This window comes from Stigmatopora argus, chromosome 2 (assembly GCF_051989625.1).
Source record: "Stigmatopora argus isolate UIUO_Sarg chromosome 2, RoL_Sarg_1.0, whole genome shotgun sequence".
NCBI classification, from domain to species: domain Eukaryota; kingdom Metazoa; phylum Chordata; class Actinopteri; order Syngnathiformes; family Syngnathidae; genus Stigmatopora; species Stigmatopora argus.
In genome coordinates this window covers 20,531,547-20,551,282 of record NC_135388.1, presented here as the reverse complement: position 1 = coordinate 20,551,282, position 19,736 = coordinate 20,531,547, and the positions used below count along the sequence as shown (strand labels likewise).

The 19,736-nt window shown below is 41.4% G+C and overlaps 2 protein-coding genes across 5 annotated transcripts in view; one reads left to right on the top strand and one right to left on the bottom strand.

Annotated features, from left to right (window-relative positions):
- The window catches only part of ppip5k1a (diphosphoinositol pentakisphosphate kinase 1a), a 51,299-nt gene extending 43,560 nt beyond the window's left edge, over positions 1–7,739 (top strand). For all 3 annotated transcript variants that reach the window (XM_077620554.1, XM_077620547.1, XM_077620537.1), the window contains 3 exons: positions 2,373–2,510; positions 2,582–2,698; positions 3,629–7,739. In XM_077620554.1, coding sequence (XP_077476680.1) covers positions 2,373–2,510; positions 2,582–2,698; positions 3,629–4,266 — 893 coding nt within the window. In that variant the 3' untranslated portion in view covers positions 4,267–7,739. The remainder of the gene's footprint in view (positions 1–2,372; positions 2,511–2,581; positions 2,699–3,628) is intronic.
- A 3,138-nt stretch (positions 7,740–10,877) lies between these two features.
- The window catches only part of map1aa (microtubule-associated protein 1Aa), a 37,718-nt gene continuing 28,859 nt past the window's right edge, over positions 10,878–19,736 (bottom strand). For both annotated transcript variants that reach the window (XM_077593728.1, XM_077593737.1), the window contains 3 exons: positions 12,831–19,662; positions 12,537–12,751; positions 10,878–12,365 (listed from right to left, as the gene is read on the bottom strand). In XM_077593728.1, the coding sequence (XP_077449854.1) occupies positions 12,210–12,365; positions 12,537–12,751; positions 12,831–19,662 (7,203 nt within the window). In that variant the 3' untranslated portion in view covers positions 10,878–12,209. The remainder of the gene's footprint in view (positions 12,366–12,536; positions 12,752–12,830; positions 19,663–19,736) is intronic.

Here is a 19,736-nt window from a genome sequence, read left to right as displayed (position 1 = left end):
TCATTTCTCCACAGATCTCAGTCTGGGCTGCCACCTCTCTCTGGACTGTGCACTCACCCATCATCTCCACCAGTGCTCCTACCACCTCCGCCTCTTCCGAAACTGGCTTATCTCTGGCCAGGACCCTGTAGAGTACCTTGATGGTTAGCCCCTGGCCCGCCCTATTTTCCCAAACTCACACTTTGTCCAACTACGCTGCACATGATTTAGTGTGAACTGTGCTTGGCTGGTGTGGAATTTGTGTTTGGCCACTTGATGTTTATGCATGCTTGCCTGTTTCTGTGGCTACGCAGAATTCAAGCTGGCTTGGTGTACATAAAGCTACCAATTCTTCCCTGCCTCTGATTAATTTAAGGCAAGTGTATCTGCCTTTTCTGAGTGTTTGGACACAGTTTTGCGGGTGATATTAATTAGATCGTTTAAATAGCTATGTATAATTGTTTTCACATCTCCCCTTTTTTACAGTTATTGGAATGTATACATGATAACAAGGTCAATTCTTACTATCGCTCCAAAAACTTACACCATCCTGCTTATCATTTTATTTAATGCAAAGGTCTATCAACACCTCTCTTGCAACCGTTTGTTTTCTAGTATTTTACTGTTTCACCTGGTCAAATAACAGTGCTATTCTCTGATACGTCCCAATTCTAGCATGTGCCAGGTGTTTTCATTACTAGATTTCGAAAAAGTAGTATTATGACCATTTCTATTTGAGAATCTATGACACAAAGTGTGCAAATGAATCTGATGCTACACACAAAAACTTAAGTAGTCTGCTGGCACGTAAATTTTTAACACGCACCCCCCAAAAAGCATTTTACCCTTTGTCAAAAAAAACAATGATGGAGCAGAATAGGTTAGATGTACTCAATTTTGACTTTCGCTTTCTTTGGAATGCAGGTCAAACTATTCGAATTCTAGTTATTGTTGTAAGAGCCCCCTCACGCCCATCTTGCTGATCTCTGAAGGCAAAATTCCCAACCGTTCTAGGACTTTTCTACACATTCAATATTTAGCAACCTCCTATTGACACTGGATCTCAATTTCCTCTTGGAAATGTACTTGTTAAACCAATGATCAAACACCTGATGTGAATTTACCATTAGGTTTCTTGTAAGATGACACCAACCTGTGCAAGGTTTATTGAAAGAATGGACATCGGTTATAAATAATTATTTATAAATAATTAAAACAAAACAAAAAAAACAGAAAAGATCCCAATTCCAACCCAGTCTTCACTCTCATCTTATCATTTTAAGATCATCCTGAAATTTCATCTGATTGCTCTATTTGGTGAGCAGTGTGTGTTTTGTGTATGTGTAAAAACGTACCACTCAAAATAGATTGGACATCAAGCACCACCAGTGGCACTGAAACATGAACATACACACTCAGTCCTCACAGTTTAAATGAAAATGTTATCTGTTTTTAATGGCAGGCACTGAGTCAAACACTGTAAAATTTGATAAAGTAAATGGAAAAAAAATATTGGGGCGCCATACTCAATGTATATAAGTTTTTATTCATTTTTTTCATCAATCTTGTGTTAACATTTCATTTTATATTTGTATTTAAAAAAAAAAAGATCACCATTATTGAAATGAGCAAAACGCATTGTTGCCTATGATTTTTTTTGTGTTAGACTATCACATTTTTTTCCATTTGGCTGATCAAACTTATATTAGTCAAAAAAGAACTTGAAGCCGAAACATTTAAATGATGATATAAAAATAATAATAACAATCCCCAAGCATTTTTATGTATTCAATTTTCATGATAACATTTTGTAGGACATGTCACAAGTCCATACATCTTTTGCCTTTGTCTTGATTTGCAGGAAACGTTTGAGTGCATTGATGCTGACATGTTGCCCTACATTATACAATACTTATAATAATGCATTGACCTTGATTGACCCACATATATTAGAGTCATCCTCCTTGTACACGATAAAGACAAGTTGTAGCTTGATGCTTTGTAACTGGTAATGTGTGGCTTGGTTGTCTACTAACAGCAGTTAAATTGACTTTGATCAAGCGTGTGGGTTCTAATGCTGCAGCTGTTGTGTGCCGCTAGAGGCGAGCGTGTGTGGCAGGACTGATTCATGAAGCTCTTTTCCAGGTTTAGAATCCGTTTTGGCCTCTGATTTGTGAACTTATTTGATTTACTGCCATGTGGTGTTGACATCCGGCATGGGTTTTGAAACCTAGCTGTGTGGAGACAAACTGTAGATCGTGTGTTTTGAGGAAAGCTATTGAAAGGAAAGCATTGAACTGCTGTTCGGTGTCTCATTTGGTGTGCTTCCGTCTAGCTACCGCCAAGTCCAACCAAGCCCAGATAATGTTCATCATTTCCCTCCTGTACCACAGGCTTTGAAGGATGCTCCATGGTACCCTCCATCTACCCACTGGAAACACTACACAACTCATTATCACTCAAACAGGTGAATGAATTCCTCACAAGCGTGTGTGAGAGTGCCGGCGATCCACATACAAGGACCACAAGAGGTTAGCGACTTGTTTGAAATTGGAGTATGGTCTGTTACTTCTTGTTCATATCCGACCTTTTTCTCCTGCAGCTTTATCAGCCATGTTTGGTGTGCACAACCATCCATCAGGGGATGGTTCGAACATCCCCCACAGAGTCCTCTCGTCATCCATGTCTCTCAGATCTCGTTCAGACAAACCTCCGTGGTGTGAGTTTTGGACGTTCCTTGACATTGTTATAATGCTCCAAACTGTCCTTCGTGTTACTGAAAATTGTATGCTTTGTCATGTGTGTGGGTCAACTACAGTTGCTGGAGATGTGGCAAATATGATATACACCTTAAATTGTTGCTACACCGCCTTTAATATATGATAACACAATAGTCATCACAGAAAGAAGTACAGTACTTTTCATAGTATAACAAAGTGGCTTATATATTTTTTTCAGGCAAGCAAACATATGTTTTCGTCATTTTTTTAAATTGAGATATTTTCCATTTCATTTTATTTTGCTCCGCCCTGCCACTTAGGGTCCGTTTAAAATTTCTATCCACTAGGACGAGCATTCTGTTATGATATCACTCAAGTTCCCTGGTGTGTTCTCGGTAGATATTCTGCAACGCACACTCAGAGTAGATTCTCAATCGCAAATGCATTCTTAGCTTATTGGTGTAGCGTTCCCAAAACATTTTGGCTGATACTAGTCCCAACAAAGCTTGACAGACACTTTATCAAAAGTTATGAGACTCTGGAAATTTTATAGGTTGTAGGATAATAATCTGATGCTTTTTGCCACTACATAAGAATGATTTATTTAAAAGGTTCCATAATTTGCTACTTGACTACGCTATGCTAACGCCGATTAGCCCTTTTCATCATGCACTCAGAGGACGAAGATTCCATCCGACTGTTGATGCCATTACAGAAGAACAGGTTGAGGAACCTGTGTGTTTTATGACAAAGTTAAAGAGGACAGAGCACCCCATTGTGCTACAACAAAGCATAAAATAGTAGCATAGTGTATATGCATAATATCAATGTAAACTAAGTTATTGTATTATTCCTAATGGAATAATTCTAAATCCTTCTTTAGTTTTATTTGATTTGAATTCTGTCTTTGCTGCTCTAATGTCCTACAGACAGCAGTGGTCCATCCAGCACCGTATCCAGTGCCGGTCCATCTTCTCCCACTACGGCCGATACCTCTCCACGCTTCAGTTTCAGTGATAAGATCGCCCTCACTCCTCAGAGTAGTGAGGAAACTCATTTCTCTCAAAACCTCCCATCTCAACCAGCTCCTCCATTGGCATTGCAAATTCCAGACCCAAATCTCTCTGCTCTTTCAAGCCCTTCTGAAACAGTGCAAACTCCAAATAATCCTCCAGAGAATCATGGCGAGCAATCTGACAATACGGCTTGCACATTTGATGATCCTCAACACACGCAGGAAGGCCAAGAGGTCACTTGCGGAGTCACGGACCTCTCCGGAAGTGGAATTATCGACGCTAGCATGAGGCCGCCCTGCTCCCCACTAGCTGAGCTCTCACTGGGTCGGATGGAAGGCTTCTGTCTCCCAAGTTCGCTCCCAGTGCTGTTGGAGCTCAGAGAGAGCAGCAGTGAGGCGGGTTCCAGCTCCCAGACGCCCATGTCACCTGAAGGACATGACGAGTTCTTTGACACCCAAGAGTTTATGGACGTATGGATGGACAGTCCTGAGAGTCTCCCAGAATCAGAGACACCACTTGAGATCAAAGATGATCTCCCATCAGAACAGTGACTCAGGATGAACCAAGTAAACCATCATAGGCATAAAATTTTCTCTGTTTCTTCAACCGCGTGCTGTGTTGAAGCATGTTGGTTCATTCTGCTGGGATTTTGCATAACATTGACAGTGCCATACATTGGCTAAGGAAGACATGCGAACACATTCTCAAGACAATTAGAATTGGCAAAGTACAGTCATACCTTGAGGTACGGGCTCAATGCGTTCCGGGACCGAGCGCGTATGTCAATTTACTTGTATCTCAAATCAAGGTTTCCCATAGAAATGAATTAAATACAAATTAATTTGTTCCCACCCTCTGAAAAAAACACAAAAAACAGGATAGTACAATGGAAAAACATATTTTTATTGTTTGTAATTCATCATTTACTAACAGAGTAACACAACTAGTGGTTATGATGTTTAATACTAAAATGAGACATTATTCAGTACAATGCGGAGTTCACGGATGGGAGAGAGACTTGACGGTTGTGCTCGTAACATAACAAACTTTAAATGTAACTTAAATGAACTTAGATTCCTAAACACAAAAAAAGTTTTAATCGTACATTACACTAAATTTCAACCTTCTTGTGCAATTTTCCAAGACAAAGAGGATAATGTATTCCACCGCAGGTTTCGAGGCGAACTTCCTGCTTCTCCATTATTGGCGAGCCAGCTCAGTCACGTGTACCATACTGATGTTTTTCGATTATTTCATGCATAGTATCGATTCTCATCATACGCCTTTTCTTCACACTACCCTTCATTGCACCGGCTTGCTTTGGACCCATTGTGTTTCCCTTAATTCTGTACTGACTAATGCAAAAAAAAAAAATGCAACGCTCCGCCCAGTGCTCGTAGAGATCTTTGCACAAGGGAGATGCGCGTTTCGGCCACCTGGCTGCCTCATATGCTCGTATCTCAAAATTTGTCTCATATCTCAAGGAAAATGGTTGCTCGAAATTCTACTCGTATCTCAAATTCCTTGTATGTTGGGGCACTCGTATGTCAAAGTATTACCGTAATGCCATTTTCTGAACTTCTCATCTCATTTTCTAAACCTGCTTTATCCTCACTAGGGTCGCAGGGTGTGCTAGAGCCTATCCCAGCTGACTTTGGGTCAGAAGCGGGGGATACCCTGGATTGGTGGCCAGCCAATCGCAGGGCACAAGGAGACAAACAACCATTCACACTCACACTCATACCTAGGGGCAATTTAGAGTGTCCAATCAGCCTACCATGCATGTCTTGGGAATGTGGGAGGAAACCAGAGTACTCAGAAAAAAACCACTCCTGCCCGGGGAGAACATGCAAACTCCACACAGGTGGGCCGACCTGGATTTGAACCCCGGTCTCCCACTGTGAGGCCATCGTGCTAACCACTCATCCGCCGGGACGCCGGCACTGAACTTGTGGATGTTAAATTTTGAATATGTAGTTCAAATCCACACACCTGGAGGGCGTCTGGTTTTGGTAGAAGAGCTCCCATACGCAGTGATACCTTGACTAAGAGTGCTTGATTTAACTGAAGTGACGAGCCAATCTTTAGGTTTTTTTTTTGGTGTGTGTGGGTGGTTTGGGGATGGGGGTGCGCCAACACCTAAGGCATGAGCAAGCTTCAAATAGCCCTTTGCTCTAAGGTAGCATCGGACCTCCCAATATTCTGCCAAAAGCCGTGGTTTATGAGTGATTGTAAAAAACTCCCATACGCAGTGATACCTTGACGAAGAGTGCTTGATTTAACTGAAGTGACGAGCCAATGTTTAGTTTTTTTTTTAGGTGTGTGTGGGTGGGTTGGGGATGGGGGTGCGCCAACACCTAAGGCATGAGCAAGCTTCAAATAGGCCTTTGCTCAAATGTAGCATCAGACCTCCCAATATTCTGCCAAAAGCCGTGGTTTATGAGTGATTGTAAAAAAAAAGTACTATAGACAAATGATTTAAATTCATAAGTCAGAGTATTTCTATATTTTATTTGGCTACAACTCACCCCTAAAAAGGTAGCAATAGCTCGGAATAAATTTCATCCTGTTATTCCTATTGAATAGGTCATGTGTCTTGATCGACCAATAATCAGGGCCGATATTTAGACATTTGACATCTATCAGTATCTGCCTTTTTTAGTCCAACAGGCCGATATGAAGAAATCGATTTAAAACTGGGTTATTTCTGCTCAGATGCAGCTGCGCTTCTTCTCTCTCTAGCTATCTCTCTCTCTCGCTCCTGCCTGCTCTCTCTCACTAACAAACAGCCAGCTGCTTAAGTCAAGGACTACTACTATGCTTCCCTTGGCAGCCCCCTTGGTTAATAATACACGCACACAGAAATACCAGCACCAACGTAAATTTAACCCCTTAACCCTCTGTTGCCGTGCCGCCATACATTCATCCATTCATTCATCTTCCATACCGCCCATCCTCGAATGGGTTTCTGGAGCCTAACCCAGCTGTCTTCGGGCGAAAGGCAAACTACACCCTAGACTAGTCGCCAGTCAATCGTAGGGCACACACAGACAAACGACCACGCACTCCCAATCATACCACCGCCAGCGGGAATCAAGCCCGCGCCTGCCCGCACCGAAGTCAGGCGAGTGAACCTCTGCACCAGGAGGTGCTGCCTTACAAATAAAGTAAAATTGTACATTCAATAACATACATAGATGATAAAAAAGAATAGATAATTGTCATTTCTTTAGTTTATCGCTATCTAATCTGTTTGATTTGATAAGTTCTTTGAAATTCAGGGCTTGCATTCATTTTTTTTAATCTTTTACTGAAAATGAACATCTGCTACAAATATTGGTTATCAGCCTCCTCTAACTACTGCTATATATAATAATCAGTATGGGTTCTGAAAACCCCACATCGGTCGATCACTAGTCACGTGTGCGCAACAAAACGGTTGGGTCCTGATCAAAAGCCCGTTGATGCTCATTTTGCTGGGTTGGCGCTCGCTTCGTGTACAGAATCCCACACTCCCCAATTCTTTAATGGCTTTTAAGATTTCCTGTTTAGAAAATGAATATTTTGGCAAAAATTATGGGTTGAAGGGTATTTTCAATAGCTGTTCATTAATTGTTCTAACATTTACTTTAAAGGTGCTTTTATTGTGGTGGGCAGTTATGTAGCAGATATGTGCGAGAGGTGCTTTTCACACGTTCGAAAGCAATTCAGGCTGATGTGCTATTTTTAATTGGGATCCTATTCTGCAAAATGGCGGAAGTGTCATCACATCTTGTTTGTGTGCACTGGGAAATAATGCCACAGTTTTATTTTGTTTCCTGCTTCAATGTTTAACGTAGTGTGCCCCCCTGCTCCCTCCCCTCACCATAATAAATGTGTGTCCTTTCTAAAACATGGATAAAGACAGAATTTATAATAAATGATATATTTATGTTAAGAGAAATTCTTATATTTTTTGAGTGACATGATTTTGTGTCGAACCCAATAAAAAGGTTCAATGAAACAAATGGTTTGATTACTGAAATTGTGGTGTAAAAGTGTGGTGTTTTTAAACTTGACAAACCAAATACATTTATAGATTTTCACAAATGAAAGTTCCTCTTCATCCTCAAAAAAATTCTAGCCGACAGATTTATTTTTGTAACCATTTGCAATGTAATTTTCGTTGTCCTGCAAAAAAAGGTCCAGCCACAACGATTCATCATCATCCCGGTGGATACCCACAGGTTCATAACAGATGCAGAGAAACCCGAGAAAATACCAAATGCAGTTTATAAAGAAAGTTTCAATGTGTTAAGACACAAAAAAAATATGTCCCATTGTTAAAAAAGAAAAAAAGTAATGGCCCCGTTTAAAAGAAAAAAAGATAATAACGGGCTGTGCCACTCTTGCAGCAATAACTGAGTGTGTTGCGATAATTGGTGATGAGTCTTTAACATAACCTTTCCCACTCTGATTTCAAAATAAATTCTTTAAAAATCAAACAATGTAATTTTCTGTTTTTTTTCCACATTGTGTCTCTCATGGTTAAGGTTTACCCATGTTGACAATTACAGGCCTCTCTAATCTTTTCAAGTAGGAGAACTTGCACAATTGGTGGTTGACTAAATACTTATTTGCCCCACTGTACATATGTTTAAAAAAAGTGTGAGTATTGCTCTGGGCACATTGCGATGTCGCGATACAAACAAAACTTTGTTGAAGCCTGAAGGAAACCAACAGACTGGATCAAATCTCTCAGGCGATCTACCAATAGTACCTTGGCGATCGACGGGTATATCGCAATCGACGTAATGAGCACCCCTTCACTATATCTTCTTAATTAGAGTCAAATCTAACTTTGGCTTATCCAATCAAAAAGCTTAGTTTTTTTGCCATTCAGAGATCAACTAGCGAGTGTGTTTCGGGTGGTTGTTGTGCTACATGATTAAAAGCACTTTCATTTAGGTTAGAACTTTATTTCATCCCGTATTCGGGAAATTTCTTGGTTGCAGTAGCAAGACAGACACAAGACACACAATACATTGTAGACCTAGGTAAAAAAAACTGGAGCCATCCCCTTGTGGGGACCTTCTGCAGACTGAGACTGAGATTACCGCACAGTCCCTCAGTAGTCTGGAGGTTTTAAAGATCATCTTCCTTGCCTAAACCCCCCTAAGCTGTCCATCTGACCGGGGAGAGATCTCCCGCTCCCATAACAATGATGGAATGCTCGGTCTGGAGCGTTGCCTCTTCTCCCGGCACTGTCGTCCACTGCATATTTAAATTATTTTTATTATAGAACACAGAAAAAAAATAAGAGTGGGCAGAGCTACTGCCACCAGCTGACGGCGCCATCTTGGGGAAAAAAAATAAATATTTGAAGGCCAAACGTTATTTGACGAATGTTCTTCAGGTAGAGAGCTGTATTCTTTGTTCCATCATGCAAACCAAGTTCTGAATAAGCAGAGCAGACACAGAGACGACCATTTTCACTAACAATCATTTCACCACCGAGCAGGAATTGATCCCACACTGAGTGAAGCGAATGAGCGACTATGTTGTTATTTTAATGTCCTCACGCTTTTCTTTCATGTCAGCCATATGTTTACCTTTGATTTGCTTGGGGTTTTTTGCCTTATAACTTTTAATAATTAAAAATTATTGTAAGTACACAGGAAAACAAGGGATTTTTTTTTTTTAATTAGATGCAAAAAAATGTAGATGTTATACAGTTATGCTGATGCACAATGTTGCTGTTAATAAATAGATGAGACATTCTTCAGTCAATGAAATTTTATTTGCCTTCACCACACTTTTCCGCTTTAAACAATAGCTATCTCGCCTATATTTGTACTTTTGCACACTTAAAGAGTAAAACAATGTTGGACTTAAAACAGGTGATGGGGCTGAAAATAGAATTCCCGTTCAATTATTTTCTAACAACGCGGCCATTTTCACAAAAACTTGCACAGTTCTGGACCACGTGTATTAGTCTCATCAGAAACCAACACTTCTCTCAAACAATTTTCACGTCTACAATGGAAATGCGCGAGTTCAGAGGGTACACATGCATGTACAGTGTAAGCTTTGATCAGTGGAGTATACCAGGCCTCAAACCACGTTTGCTCCAAATGCAGCTCTCAAATCGGCTTTTTCTAACTGCGATTGAACAATAGGTAGTAATGTCTGTCCTTCCTGTAAACAAGTAGTAGTGTAAATATGGTTGCAACCGGTCTGTATAATGTACTATAAGTATTTCAGATACTGATTAAAATGCCCAACTGGGCTGCAAGACAGAATTAAGTACACAATTGTCACATTTGATTTCGTCTTCCTTGAAACAATTTGACAATGTTTCCCGTCTAATGAGTAATGCATCTTTTGCATATGCGTATTTTGTTTATTGAAAAGTGCCCTACGTGACTTGAACATACTAAACCAAAAGATACACTAAACAAGGCAACCCGGAGATTTTGAAATTCTCCACAGAGAACATAAAGGTCATCTGCATCATCACATTCAAATCATCCACTTGCTGTCCATTTTCTGTCGAAGAGAAGAGTAATTGTCTTCTTGTGCATGCATCTCTATAGCAAATAGGATCATAACCAGCAGGAACTGCATGCATGACACAGTGGATCTCAAAATGTTGGCTCTCCCGATTGGTATTGGTCCCGTAATTTGTGGTATCAATCATTTGGTTCTATATATCTGTGATGGAAAATCATACCAAAATCCATAAAATAAACCATTACAATTAATGAAAAAATCAATATCAATCTAAATATTAAGAAAATTATGAAAATCAATCAAATGCCTTAAAGTCATTAATATGAAGCAATTTCAAAATCACTAAGCAGATAAATGACTGAAAACAAATGGACATGTAAAGTGAATTCTTTTTTTTTTTTTAAACAAATTATTTTCAAGTGCATGAATGGGGAAGCCAAGTGTTTGTGGGGTCAATGTTTTGGTTTTGGTTTTTTTTTCATGACAAATCAATTATAGCCCAATCAATATGCTGCATGACATTTACTAAAACTAAATTGATATTCAAAGACCCTAGAAAAATGCATTTTTTACAGTGTGTAAAATGAGAATGCTGACCACTGTATTGTGACGTTACTAAAACGGACTTATCCTGATGTTTTTTTTCTACTCATCGTTTAAATCGGATGTGTGAACACTTCAATATTAATAGAGTTATAAATAAAATTAAAAAGTTGTACATTGCCCATTAAATACTGGGAACATCATCTTAATGTTTTATTTATTAGTGGAAAGAAGGGTCTTCACTTTCGTGCACTAATTGTTATTTGTGCTTTTTTTTGTTAAATAAATAAAAACTGGCAGTTTGTGGAGATCAATATCTGACTCACTGATTTGATGCTTTAAAAAAGTGCTTGACTAGTGAATCTGCCTTCCGCGCACTCCCATCACGGACAAAACTCACAAAAACGTTTGAGACCAGCTCGTCAAAACCTTTCGCCGTGCGTTCATGTCAACTTTCAGCAACAAATACACATTTCCTATCTAGCAATCTCCTAGCACATAAGGACTAAAAGGCACGTGGGTCACACCTTTACCAGCCCACAAGAGCATTGTGCAAACACTCTCCCTGTATTGTCGTACATTCGGCATTCGTTGACTCAGCTTTGGGAAAGGGTTGTCAAGATGCAGCAACTGATATGTGGTATAACTTTAGTTTCTTCAAATGCACACAGTTCTTTCTCTATTAAGACAGAACCATCTGCATGCACATCTCTTCACTTTCACATCTTACCAATTTATAAAGGGACAACAGGAACAAAATACCGCCACGTTTTCAGTCAAACCCACGTGAATTCTAACATTAACCGACATTTTTTGTCATAGAATTTTTCACAACAATATGGAAGTTTGAATAAGAGCTTTCCTATGCTACAGCAAATATATTTAAGAGACATTGAAAGGGCACTGTGCCCTCTAATATTATGATTTATTTAATATTATTCTCTATTTCATTTGGAGGCACAACGTTCAAACACTGGAACTGTCATCAAAGTGAGGAAACTGAGCACGATAGTCATTTTCTACCAGTACAATATTTCATTCAGATCATCTATATATTCTGCAACAAAAAACGGATAAATAACTGAGATCCTAGCAAGGAGGACATTTCGCATTTGTCCTGAAGGTACACAAAAGTTATTAAATTCAAGCCCAAACTAAGGAATAGCATCTGAACCGCCTGCCTATTTGTCTTTTCAATACCGTTTTATTAGTGTAAGGACACTGATGTCAACTGTGTTTTAAATACCACGCTTAAAAGATAATGTCAGGACATGTCACAAAAAGCTTCATGGATAGGCTGATGAACATTTTTTTCAATCAACTCAATGAAATTGATCTGCATTTAGTATTTCTGTGATATTACCACAAAAGGGACAAAAACACAAATGATGCTTAAGAGGATAATCCATTATCCAAACATGATCCAAACAGTATGGAGGTCAGGTGTGGGACAGCGTTCCTAGAACTCAATCTTGCAAGCGGGGAAAGACTCATCCTGCATGACAACAGTGCTGCTCGACGCCAGGACCATGATGTTGAGCTCCTGTTGCCGCTCGTGCGTCTGCTGGTACCACTCACGAGTCACTTCGGTGTCATGAGTGGGAATCAGCGTCACCTGACCAAAAAAGGGGATTTAACATCAGATGCTATACTACCATACTACAGTAATCCCTCAAATATCACGGTTTCAACCCCCCCACGACACTTGACACCAAAAGCAAAATGGAAAATGAATGAATGAATATTACTTTGGGCCACAGCTTTCATGTGATTAGTGAAGATTTACCTGAAGATTTGACCCCCACTGAGCTTTGCCATCCAGCAGTGCATCCAGAACTGTTCGGCTTGGTTCACCACTTCCAGGATCATTCCCACTTACCACATAGTATGCAGAGCGAATACGTTTGAAAAATTCTTGATCTACATTCTTGGCGCTGCAGTGGTTAGGGATGTAGGCCATGTCAACATAAATAGGAGCTATTGAACCAGCCTTTTGAGAACCTGGTAGGAAAAAAAGGCAACATTTAAAGATTTAATGAAAACGTTGATTTTTCAATAGCATTGGTATCAATTAGCTTACCCAAATTGCCTTTGCCGTTATTGGTTAGCACTTTGCCAGGATTGTAGCTTGATCTTGAGAGATCATCATCTTTTGAGCCTTGTCCATCTGACAGGCGAGAGATCCGTGAACTCTTGTCAGCCTCCTTCTTTTTTAACGACACACTACGAGGAGATGATGTCTGTTTGACAGGCAAGGGCGACCTCTTACGCCTGGCTGGGGATGCCGATTTGTTTTTCACAGTTTTCTTCAAGCCTTTTGCCTTCGGGTCTTTCTTGATTGAGGCACTGCCAAAAGAGTCAGGGTCCACCATACAGACATCGGGACATGGAGGATGCGGCTGGGGGTCCTTTTGAGGTGCGGGAACTGGATCGCGGCCCTTCCAGGAGGCAGGCTGACGACTGCCTGTGGCGGATATTTTGTCAATAGGCATATAGTCTTCATCCTCATCTGAATCGACGTTGCCTCCACCAGTGACTGAGGGGAACTCTTCTGTGCCCGGGGGCACTTCAGAGTCAGACTGTGAAGCGAGAGACTCACTTATGGAAGTGGGCGGAGTGTCCTCTGTTGCGAGACCCAACCCTGCTGACACACCACTGGCTTGATGAATAGAGCTGCTGAAGGACTGATGATTGTCTGGCTGTTTGTGAGCTCTTCTCTTTACCGACATGTCGTGTTCATCGCCCTCCTGCGACTGTTCACTTTGATGTTCCTGCTCTTCATCATCTTCATCACTACATAGCTGCCGCATGGATGGGTTGATAAAGGAAGGTGAAAGGTCACTTTTACCTTGCTTGTACTTACAGGATGAATTTCCCGGAAAACCGTGGCTCACATATGAAGAGGCAGCTCCTTTGGATACTTTGCCAGCAAGATCCTGATCACTGTCTTCGTCATCATCCTCATCATCATCATCATCGTCAACATCATCTTGTTGGCTGCACTCATCAGCATAAAAAGGGGAGCGAAATGGCTGACTGGTCGATGACAGTGAAAGTGGCCGTGTTGGGTGTTCTGGTTCCATTTCACACTCCTCTTCAAATTCATCATCGTGACGATAATGGGGAGGAGAGTCACCAGGCATCCTCCCTATCTGGGGCTTGGGCATTTCCCATTCATAGGAGCTCTTGTAGCCTCCAGCACCCTCTCTGGACTCTATTCTAGCTCCGTCTACAACCGCACCACTAGCTGTAGCTCCGGCAAGGAGTGGTGAGCTTGCGCTTACTTCTGCGGTTTCTTTGGTTGGCTCAGGCTTGGTGGCTTGAAGTGGTGAGGACATGTAGCTGCCAAGGACATCAGGGAGCACATTAGTTGTTCTTTGACCTACAGCTGAAGGAACTGGCTTGTCAGAAAATGTCAGGGAACCCGTGAGACCGCTGTAGGGTGTTACTGAAGACTTTTCCTGCTTATAATCGCCTTCATCTTCTTCTTCTTCTTCTCCTTCTTCTTCTTCTTCACTGCTGTCGCTCTCCTCAAAGTAATGTTTCCCTTCAGTAACAGGACGTGGTGAAGAAGTGACACCAAACAAAGCAGCACTGGCTACCTCTTTATCGAGTGCAACCGCTGTTTTTTTAGAGTGTGTGGTTAGTGAGTCTCTTACTTCTTTTGCAGTGTCCAAACTTGATACCTCCGACCACTCGGGTTTATAGAAACAATCTGATTGAGATTGCCGATCCATAAAACCGCTCAGAGATGTTGGTTCCTTTTTGTCTTCAGCAGAAATGGTTGGGTAATGTAAAGGAGAAAAGTGTGCTAAGCTAGGGATGGACTCAACTGTGTTTGTAACAATGGTCTGTTTCTCAGACGCTTCGAGATAATCATCTTTGGTGCCAGTTAGAGAGGGGAAAGGAGAATCTATGACCGGAGAGTGTTCTTCTTTGAATGAGGAGTACTCAAATAGTGGCTCGGCGGAGGCAGGTGTCTCCAAGTCTTCTCCAAGCTGACGGCTGGTTGAGAACGAGCCTGACGTAGAAGAGGAGTAGCTATATGCAGAGGAAGAGGAGTACCCAGGGGCAGCAGTGCATGTGTACTGAAAGGTTGTGTCCGGTGATTTCTTGGTTAGGTGGTCTGGCGATTGAGGTTTCTCAAAATCTTTATCGGCCTCCTCATTCTTGTAAAAACATTTCTGTGATAACTCCAAGCTAATATCCTCTTTACCTTTGTCTGTGGTCTGGCTTGGTGAATGGGGTTTCTTAAATTCCTCTTCATCCAGCTTTAAGCCTGAGGCATAGCTGGTAAAACCTGACGACCCCCCACTTGATTTACCCTTCAAAAATACTGAGTCAGCCATGTCTTCATCTGCAACCTTTGGACTGGGGAGGTTCTCTTTCACAATTGGTTTCCCCTGACTATTAAAGCCGTATCCACCCATGGAAACCATAAATTCAGGCTTATTTGACGTAAACATTTCACTACAAGGACTTTTTACATCCTTCTCAGAGTTTTCTTTGGTATCTTTTGCCATGTCAGAATCCACAGAACTATTATCATCATCCTCATCGCCTTCATCTTCATCATCTTCACCGACAAACTCATCATCATCATAGTCTTCTTCATCCCTAGCTGTCCGTTTATCAATCTCAAAACATGTACCCGGATCATTGTCTTCAGAGCCAGTCGATTTGAATGCTATCTTTGACGAAAGGGTTGAGGGTTGGTCAGATTGCATTGAAAAGGAAGAATCCTTTGCCAAAGATGAAGATGCTTCAGGTCTATCGCCTGCTAAAGTTAATTCACTCCCTGTGTAATCAAATGGTTTAGATTCTTTGGCCACTGTAGAATAAGCTGAAGTGTTCTTTGAGTCATGCCAAAATTGAGTTGAAGATTCTTGTCCATAGGGGACTGGAACTTTATCCCCTGATGTCTTGTCCCCTGTTGTCACAGGATATGGTGACAGACCCATTTCATCCCTTGAAATGTCTTTCTCTACCTTGTCTATGGAGCTTTGTTGAAATGTATCCGATTCCATGGAACCTGGTTTACTGTCATAAATATCACTGTAAGAGAATGTTTTACCATGTACATAAGGAGTGTCTTGTCTTATATAGACGGCTTTCTCTTTTGTCTCCTTATCTGGGAAATTGCACGCACTAAATTGAACACTTTTCTCAGGACCTGTGAAAGAGATATTGCTGTTTTGAGCACTTTTGGGAGAGCTTTCTGTGTTGCTTGGATATGCTGGTGAAAATTTTGACCCGAACCCAGTTGTGAGTTTATCTGCTTCATGTCCATCTGAAGAAATGATTTCAGGTTTGGTTTTCTCATCTACACTGTATTTTACTAAGCTCTCAAGGTCAGTCCTTATCGCAGAAGTCTTTGGCTCAGTTGTTAAGTCATCATCCAGGAAGCATCCTTCTTTTGCCTCCATGAGTTTAGCCTTAACAGCTGGCTGAAGATCTTTTTTGATGTAGTAGTCATCTTCATCCACACTGTCATCTTCAGATTCTTCTGATGCCTCCAACGTAGTTTTGTCACCTGAGAGTCCAATTACTGATGCATTATCCGAAATAGTGACTGATTTCTCAGCTTTTTCACTCTTCAAATTTATTGCTTCATCTTCTGTCTTTGAGATCTTCTCCTCTGCTGGAGAGTAGGCCCTGCTTGTAGGGACTGACTGTGTGGGTGATGCTAGTCTCACGGTGCTGTCATCCGGACTTGGACATCTTTCATCACTATCTTGTCTGAAATGGGACTCAAATCCTGTGGGGGAAACTGGAGGTGGTGATATGGGTTGGATTCCACTGCTGATTCCGACTGCACCTATGCTGAAGGGAGATTGTTTTTCACTGGCAGCCTGCGTACGAGTATTTTGAGAGAGAGCAGGAAGAGAAACACTAATGGGAGAAGGCGAGTTTTCTTTCTCATTCAGCATTATGGACGCTGCATGTTCGTAGCCCTCTTGGAGTTTACCCAGAGGGATGTCAAGATTTGGAGTCTGATCTTCATCCTCATCTTCTTCATCATCTTCTTCTTCATGAGCTGCAATGGCCTTGTCCTCACTCTCCATTTCCATCATGTTGTGGTGGTACTCATCAGAGGAAGGTGATTTAAAGCATTTGTCATCTTCCAAAGAAGAGGTAGGTGAAATGGTACCTGCGGAATGGAGATAGTCCTTTCCTTGGATACACTCTGCACGTGTGGGTACATTGTTGATGATGTCAAGCAGGGAGTTCCTTCCAACCTCTTCAGTCTGAGGTGCCGTTACAGATGCAATAGACTGGTCTTCAGCAACTGATGTGGCAAATGATGACATTTTGTCATATTCTGTTATGGATGTGGCAGAGGATATGTGTTCTTCTTCGGCAAGAGGCGCCGCAATGACAGTAGGGTAAGATGCCGGCTCAAACAGTTGACCCGCCATGTAGGCTTTGGGTTTGACATCAACAACACTAGGAACAGCAGAGGTTTTCATCTTTTCCAAACTGTGCATTGAGTCAATTGTTTTAGGGATATTAAGGACTGGGACGTCACACGATCCTACATTATATTGTAACTGTGTTATTCTCTCTTCTGTATCATCATGCATCTCCTCATCAGAGATGGTCTGTTCAGTTTCTGTGTAACCAGGGATGGTTTCATCTTGGATAAAAGAGAATTGCTCGGAGGCTGATTCGACTACTCCTTGTCCAGACAGTGCCACAGTGGATGAGGCCAGTGTTGCAGTTGATTTGTTTTCCAATTCCTTTGCGGGGCTTTCTTTCTTTATATCCTGTGTTTTATACTTGATCAATGAAGCATCCTCCGTACCTTCAAACTCAGCTTTTTCTATTACTTCATCCTCCTCCTCTGAGCTATCACTCTTCTTTGACATGTCTTTTAGGCCTTCCTTTGAAGAATACTTGTCATAATCCACAACTGTCTGTGCTTCATAACACTTGTGAATACCACTTCTTGAATCTTTACTTTGAGGCGATCCAATATGTTCTGATATTTTCCTATCTGTTTCGACCTCATTTGTTTTCTCTGGCAATCTGGCCAAAGTGATGTCTGCACGAGTAGCAAATGATGGAATTTTGTTATCGGGAGAAACTGGCATTGAAGTTTTACTGTCTTTATGAACTGGCGCCTCGGATATCTGAGTAGTCTCAGCCATGGGTTTTGGCAACTCATCTCTTTTCAGAGCCTCGAAGTCCTCTGTAAGGTCCTCAGGGGAAGACATGATAGACCTGTCTGCAAGGGCTGCTGCTGCAACCTCGTCATTGAGGCTCTCAGCCACATGCTTTTTACCTTTGGCATGCTCCTTAACAACTTTATTCATTTCTGTCTTTGTTTTAGTTTGACTCTTGACTTTGTGTAATGTTTTTCTCACTTCTGGGGTCAGTGGTTTTAGGTCAGGTTTGGTCATTTTTCTCAATTCTGGCTTACTTGTGTCCTTCTTTTTGAGGTCCTTGTTTTCCTTCTTCTCCTCTTTTCTTATATTTTCATCTCTTTTTACTTTGTCTTTCTTGATGTCTTTTTTCTCCTTATCTTGCTTTTCATCCATTCGGAACACTTTTTCCATTTTGATACTATTCTCCTTTGATATTTTCTTCTCTGACTTAGTTGTCACGGGGGCAACTGCAGTATTTTTCTGTTGTTTGGTGGCCTTCAAACTCTGAGTTTTTATTTTTTTCTCTTCTTTCTTTTCCACTTTATTCTCTTTAGTGGCTTCACTCTTGGGCTCTTCTTCCTGTCCAATGTCTTCCTTTTTGGGTGTTTTGTAGTTTGGTTTCGGTGAAGCTTTCAGACTTTCATTGCTGTCAGTTCTAGATTTTATTTTCGTCTGTTTGATTATGGGCAGCGGTACACCAGATGATAAGTCTTTTTGGGTTGCTACTGGATATCGCAGAAAGTCCAGGTGTTTCAGTTTCTCAAGGCCCTCAAAGATTTTGTTCTGTGGTGCATTTCCAGGAAAGAGCACCCTGACTATCTTTTCTGTGGGCTTGTGAGGAATCCAAACAATAAGAGCAGTAACTGATGTCAAATAGGGAACAGATATTTCTCCTTCTTTTCCATTAGACATCAGAATACCAGTCTTTGCTTTGCTGTTTCCAGCCCATTTTTGCATAAGAAACTGCATCTCTTTGCTCTCCTTGACTGGGTTTAGGACATACATGTCTAATTTTCCCACTCCAAGTTTATGAAAGAGTGTGATGGGTTCAACAGTGTTACTTACTGGCCTATGAAGCGGTTCAGGTGTGATACCTAGCTCTTTGAGGTACTGTAGTGTAAGAGATGCTTCCTCAATGCTTCGTTTCACTTTTAGGGTGGACTCTGGCATTCGAAGCTTCTCAGGGACGTTCAAAAACACGATCCCAAGCTCAGGGGATATTAGGTTTTTTGTCGACTCCCCGCTGCTGCTTGAACCAGATCCTTGGTTGCCCTCTTCCTCCTGCTCTGCAATTTTTCTCTGAAACAAACCGTTGATGCCTGGAAGGTTGTCTACCCCAATATGCGTGAGCAGAACAGAGTCAATTCTGTCTAGGTGGCGAACCAGTTTCCAGAAGCATGACTTTCGTTCAGACCCACCGTCCACCAGGATGTTGAAACCATTGACAGCAAACAAAGCGGAGTCCCCTCTTCCTCCAGGAAATATGTAGCAGCAAGGTTTTGATAGTTTCAGAAATCCTCCTGAAGTCGGGGGTTCTAAAAGGTCAAAGGGTGAGGGCACGTTTATTGTGTCTGAGACATATTCTGTAAACTCTGTCACTCCTTCCATTTTAGGAAGGTGTGATTCAGGGTTCAAATGGTATTCCAGAATCTTTGGAAAAAGCTCCTGGCTTTTGCCCGAGAAGCTCCAGCCCCCGTCTCCTTGACAGGAAACAGTTAGCTTTAATGGTTTCTCTGAACAGGCCCTGGAAAGGACTGACACCACCTAAAACACATGGATGTTGAGGCAAAAGAAACTGTCAACCAAAAATTGGTGAGTTCAAGAAAAAAAAACTATAT